Source organism: Sinocyclocheilus anshuiensis, unplaced genomic scaffold (genome assembly GCF_001515605.1).
Source record: "Sinocyclocheilus anshuiensis isolate Anshui unplaced genomic scaffold, SAMN03320099.WGS_v1.1 scaffold1116, whole genome shotgun sequence".
NCBI lineage: Eukaryota > Metazoa > Chordata > Actinopteri > Cypriniformes > Cyprinidae > Sinocyclocheilus > Sinocyclocheilus anshuiensis.
Window position 1 is genome coordinate 154912 of NW_015548257.1, and position 6434 is coordinate 161345.

The 6434-nt window shown below is 46.6% G+C and overlaps 1 protein-coding gene across 1 annotated transcript in view; it reads right to left on the reverse strand.

Moving 5' to 3' along the window:
- The window catches only part of LOC107655457 (receptor-type tyrosine-protein phosphatase delta-like), a 78327-nt gene that overhangs the window by 2058 nt on the left and 69835 nt on the right, over positions 1 to 6434 (reverse strand). The window contains exons 25-29 of the mRNA XM_016442948.1: positions 3694 to 3979; positions 2358 to 2536; positions 1357 to 1483; positions 1149 to 1274; positions 830 to 984 (exon numbers count right to left, since the gene is read on the reverse strand). Of these exons, the coding sequence (XP_016298434.1) occupies positions 830 to 984; positions 1149 to 1274; positions 1357 to 1483; positions 2358 to 2536; positions 3694 to 3979 (873 nt within the window). The remainder of the gene's footprint in view (positions 1 to 829; positions 985 to 1148; positions 1275 to 1356; positions 1484 to 2357; positions 2537 to 3693; positions 3980 to 6434) is intronic.

A 6434-nucleotide genomic window follows, 5' to 3' on the forward strand; every position in this document is an offset into this window, starting at 1 on the left:
ATGAGAAATGAGTGAGACACAATGAGACATGGATGAGCCAAGAATGAATGAGACGAGAATGAATGAGACATAATGAGGCATTGATGAGAAAAGAATGAATGAGACATGAATGAGACATGGATGAGACAAGAATGAATGAGAGATGAATGAAACAAAAATGAGACATGAATGAGACGAAAATGAATGAGACATGAATGAAACAAGAACGAGACATGAATGAGACAAGAATGAATGAGACATGAATGAAACAAGAACGAGACATAATGAGACATGGAAAAGACAAGAATGAATGAGACATGAATGAAACAAGAACGAGACATGAATGAGACATGGATGAGACAAGAATGAATGAGAGATGAATGAAACAAGAACGAGACATGAATGAGACACAATGAGACATGGATGAGCCAAGAATGAATGAGAAATGAGTGAGACACAATGACATGAAACAAGAACGAGACATGAATGAGACAAGAATGAATTAAACATAATGAGACATGGACCAGACAAGAATGAATGAGACATGAATGAAACAAGAATGAATGAGACATAATGAGACATGGATGAGTCAAAAATGAATGAGATATGCATGAAACAAGAACGAGACATGAATGAGACGAGAATGAATGAGACATGAATGAGACGAGAATGAGATGAATGAGACATGGATGAGACATAGATGAGACAAGAATGAAACAAGAATGAGACAAGAATGAATGAGAAAAGGATAAGACATGAATGAGAAATAAATGAGACATGAATAAGTCTCACACTGAGACCTGCTCCTCGCACACATCTCTAAACATTGAGTGTGAGGATCGTAACGCACCTGCAGTGGACTGCGATTGGTCCATCCTGGCCAAACTGCTCCTTGGTTTTATGCACCTGTCCAATGAAATCAATGAAACCCTCGCCTGACTTTGGAACTCCTTGTTCTGGCCAATCGGTGAACTGGAACTGTCTGACGGTTCTGGACTGTCCGTCCTGTGGAGAGAAAGACAATGAATCACACATCTCCAGAAGTGAGAAACACCTGAGCCTGTAGAAACGGATCTGCTGGGACATTTGTGTCTCTGGTGTTTCTTCATGAAAGATTTCAAACTTAAGACTGACAGCTTTACCAGATCATACCGCGGTAAATGACTCACCCTGGCGTCGGTGACTTTGAACTCTCTCAGGATGTACTGTGGCATGTTGTATTCTGCCATGGGATCCACTACAAAGTACTGATAGCGCGCCGAGCGCTCGGCTGGCCAGTACTGGTGACACTTCTCCTGTGAACACACAAACACACGGATGTTACGACTGCTTCAGTCAGATCCAGATGGAGCGTGTTTTCCTCCGGCCGTCACTCACCCGTCCCATCTCACGCAGTTTGGTCAGCATCACCACGATGGTGGAGTTGTGCTCCCACAGCATGCGCCAGAAGTCCTCAGTGGTCTCCGCTAGCGGCCCCTGCGTCGCAATATACGCCCTCTGCTGCCTGGACACACATCGACACCAGATCGACACGTGACCACCAATGCTACTATCCACCGTGTTGGGGAAAGCTACTTTTAAAAGTAATGCATTACAATATTGCGTTACTCCCTAAAAAAGTAAACAATTATGTTACTTAGTTACTTTTTATGGAAAGTAGTGCGTTACATTACTTTTGAGTTAGTTATTAAATCTGGGCAGGGCTTGCTTGTTTGTTTTTATTAAAAAAAAGTTCTTCTTTTACAAACGTAAGTAAAAGCGCTTTCACAATAAAAGTGAAATGAATACGCCTCAGGCTGAAGGAAATGTAAATTCACATCTGTACAGTAGAGGGCGCCGCTCAAACACATCTCATGAAGAATATGATGCAGGAGAAGAAAGTTCAACACTATTCAGCAATAACTAAAATGAAACACAAATGTGTAATTTTTGCTTATTAGTATGGTATTAGTAAGTGGATCATCGAAGTCAGTAGCAAAGACATCGGTTAATAAAATGTGATTAAATACATAAATGATATTTGTCTTATTTAACATATTTAATTATTGCAGGTTTGTATAATATTCTGAGTTTGACTGTTTTTATTGATTTTGAGGAACACTGAATCTGTTTTTGTGCAGGTGAGATGAGTGAATAGATGTTGATATTTAGTCTAGAATTACAGTAAGATCATGTTCACACACAACGCTCTCCACTTACTCCTGATTTCTGTCACCATGGCAACACCAGAGCTGTCACTCAATACACGGAAACAAAGTTTACTTTACTAGTTACTTAAAAAAAGTAATCTGATTACGTAACTCGCGTTACTTGTAATGCATTACCCCCAACACTGCGTATAACATCATGAAATCTGGAGCTGGAGTCCAGCGGTGTACCTGTATCCGTCGATGAAGCTGGCGTTGATGTAGTCGGATCCTTCCAGGCCTCTGATTGGCTGCAGACACACGCGGGTGGTTTCGTACGGCATGATGTTCACCAGCCGGTTCTTGAACTTGTTGCAGGGCAGATTAGCGCTGACGAACCTGGAGGTGTGCGCTTTACTGTTGGCCAGACGCTGACAGAACCACAGACAGAATAATGTGAAGCACGGCATTAAACTGCTGCAGGTCACAAACTGAGTTTAACTAAAACGAACAGATTTGAACTTCGTTGAAGGTCACATTAAAGCTGCCCTGGAAACACTTTACCAGGCCTTCATCATTTATTTTGACTACTTTACTACTTATGTACTATGCAGACTTTCATTCTCAAATAGATGCATATTTAAATTCATCATAAAAAATTTCAAAACTCTGATGATCTAAACAATAGTGAAATAACAACACATTGATATTCATTGTGTACCAGTCAAAAGTTTGGAATAATACAAATTTTGTAACGTTCTTGAAAGAAGTCTCTTCTGCTCACCAAGGCTGCATTTATTTAATACAAAAAATACAGTAAAAACAATGAAATATTATTATAATGTCAAACAGCTGTTTTCTATGTGAATCTCTGTTAAACTGTAATGTATTTCTGTGATGCGCAGCTGTATTTTCAGCATCATTACTCCAGTCTTCAGTGTCACATGATCTTCAGAAATCATTCTAATATGCTGATTTGCTGCTCAAGAAACATTTCTGATTATTATCAATGTTGAAAACAGTCGTGCTGCACAATATTTCTGTGGAAACTGTGACACACTACCATTCAAAGGTTTGGGGTACTATAAGTAAGATGAAAAAAAAGAAGTGAATACTTTTCAGTTTTTGCTGTGGCATCGAGGAAGAACTTCTTATGGAAAGCAAAGTTACATTGAAATATCTTTTTTATATTTTCTTGCTGATCTTAAAAACAATCCGATCCATGGCTCAAAAACTGTAATATGATCCGAACCTAGGGCTGGGTATATCGAGCAAAAATATCTGCCAATGGGGTAAGAAAAGTAATCTTAATTCAAAGGCTAAACAAGATTATTTTTCTTACCCCATTGCCAGATATTTTTGCTCATTTTAAGCAAAAACTACAATTTTGATCATTTTTTTTTTAAACGACAATATCTTTCTTAAGTCATTTTATCTGTCAAGTAAATGCATCTTGATTCAAGAATGTTTAGATATTTGTACTAGAAAACAAGACAAAATATTAAGAAGATAATTTTGTGCAGTGTGCCAGTGGAAATGCACCATGAGATCTGTGATCCGTTGAACCACTGATTATTATCAAGCGTACCTTGAACTCCAGCTCTATGCCGGTCACGTGTTCTCCGGCCTCCACCTGCGACAGGTTCTGTATGTAGGAGCAAAGGCTGCGCGCCGCCACCTCCGTGTTCCCGCATGCCACGGCCTCCAGCAGCGCCTCGTGGATGAAGCCGTACTGATCCTCCGTCTGCACCATGTAGTTCCTCTGCGAGCGCATCAGGGTCACGTGACCGTACACGTCCACCGTCCGCTCGTGACGGATGCGCTCCAGCATGGCGTCGATCACGATGAAGCAGCCGGTGCGGCCCACGCCAGCGCTGAGCACACACATCAAACACCACGCTTTTACTACGGTATAATTTTCCTGATCCGTTTCTGCTCACTGATATCAAGACAGACTCATTCAGCTGACAGATGTGGACACAACAAAGCACTATGGGATTACATGGTTTAATAACTATAATCCAGATTACAGATGAACATCCGTGAGGAAACGCTGCTGCCGCTTGTGTAATCTGCTGAAGATACTACACTACTATGAAAGAGTGTGTGTGTGTGTGTGTGTTCATGCGTCAGTAATAGGATCACACTTTCCTCCATACTCTCACCCTCGCACAAACACACACTCGCACACGCACTCGCACACACTCTCGCACACACACTCGCACACTCGCACACACACTCGCACACTCGCACACACACTCGCACACTCGCACACACACTCGCACACTCGCACACACACTCGCACACTCGCACACACACTCGCACACTCGCACACACACTCGCACACTCGCACACACACTCGCACACTCGCACACACACTCGCACACTCGCACACACACTCGCACACTCGCACACACACTCGCACACTCGCACACACACTCGCACACTCGCACACACACTCGCACACTCGCACACACACTCGCACACTCGCACACACACTCGCACACTCGCACACACACTCGCACACTCGCACACACACTCGCACACTCGCACACACACTCGCACACTCGCACACACACTCGCACACTCGCACACACACTCGCACACTCGCACACACACTCGCACACTCGCACACACACTCGCACACTCGCACACACACTCGCACACTCGCACACACACTCGCACACTCGCACACACACTCGCACACTCGCACACACACTCGCACACTCGCACACACACTCGCACACTCGCACACACACTCGCACACTCGCACACACACTCGCACACTCGCACACACACTCGCACACTCGCACACACACTCGCACACTCGCACACACACTCGCACACTCGCACACACACTCGCACACTCGCACACACACTCGCACACTCGCACACACACTCGCACACTCGCACACACACTCGCACACTCGCACACACACTCGCACACTCGCACACACACTCGCACACTCGCACACACACTCGCACACTCGCACACACACTCGCACACTCGCACACACACTCGCACACTCGCACACACACTCGCACACTCGCACACACACTCGCACACTCGCACACACACTCGCACACTCGCACACACACTCGCACACTCGCACACACACTCGCACACTCGCACACACACTCGCACACTCGCACACACACTCGCACACTCGCACACACACTCGCACACTCGCACACACACTCGCACACTCGCACACACACTCGCACACTCGCACACACACTCGCACACTCGCACACACACTCGCACACTCGCACACACACTCGCACACTCGCACACACACTCGCACACTCGCACACACACTCGCACACTCGCACACACACTCGCACACTCGCACACACACTCGCACACTCGCACACACACTCGCACACTCGCACACACACTCGCACACTCGCACACACACTCGCACACTCGCACACACACTCGCACACTCGCACACACACTCGCACACTCGCACACACACTCGCACACTCGCACACACACTCGCACACTCGCACACACACTCGCACACTCGCACACACACTCGCACACTCGCACACACACTCGCACACTCGCACACACACTCGCACACTCGCACACACACTCGCACACTCGCACACACACTCGCACACTCGCACACACACTCGCACACTCGCACACACACTCGCACACTCGCACACACACTCGCACACTCGCACACACACTCGCACACTCGCACACACACTCGCACACTCGCACACACACTCGCACACTCGCACACACACTCGCACACTCGCACACACACTCGCACACTCGCACACACACTCGCACACTCGCACACACACTCGCACACTCGCACACACACTCGCACACTCGCACACACACTCGCACACTCGCACACACACTCGCACACTCGCACACACACTCGCACACTCGCACACACACTCGCACACTCGCACACACACTCGCACACTCGCACACACACTCGCACACTCGCACACACACTCGCACACTCGCACACACACTCGCACACTCGCACACACACTCGCACACTCGCACACACACTCGCACACTCGCACACACACTCGCACACAAACACTCACTCGCACACGCACTCGCACACACACTCACACACTCGCACACACACTCGCACACACACCAGGGCTGTACAGTGCTACAAAATAACTGGTCTGTGCGATGAATAAATTTACCACTGTAGCACGCGTGCGATACCGTTTTGCATGTTCATAACACAGCCGCTTAATAGTGAGAAGTGATTTCGTTGTGCTTGTTTGTGTGTGTGAGATTGATTATACTTGGTAGTTAGGGGTGTGCGATATGACGATTTTTGAATG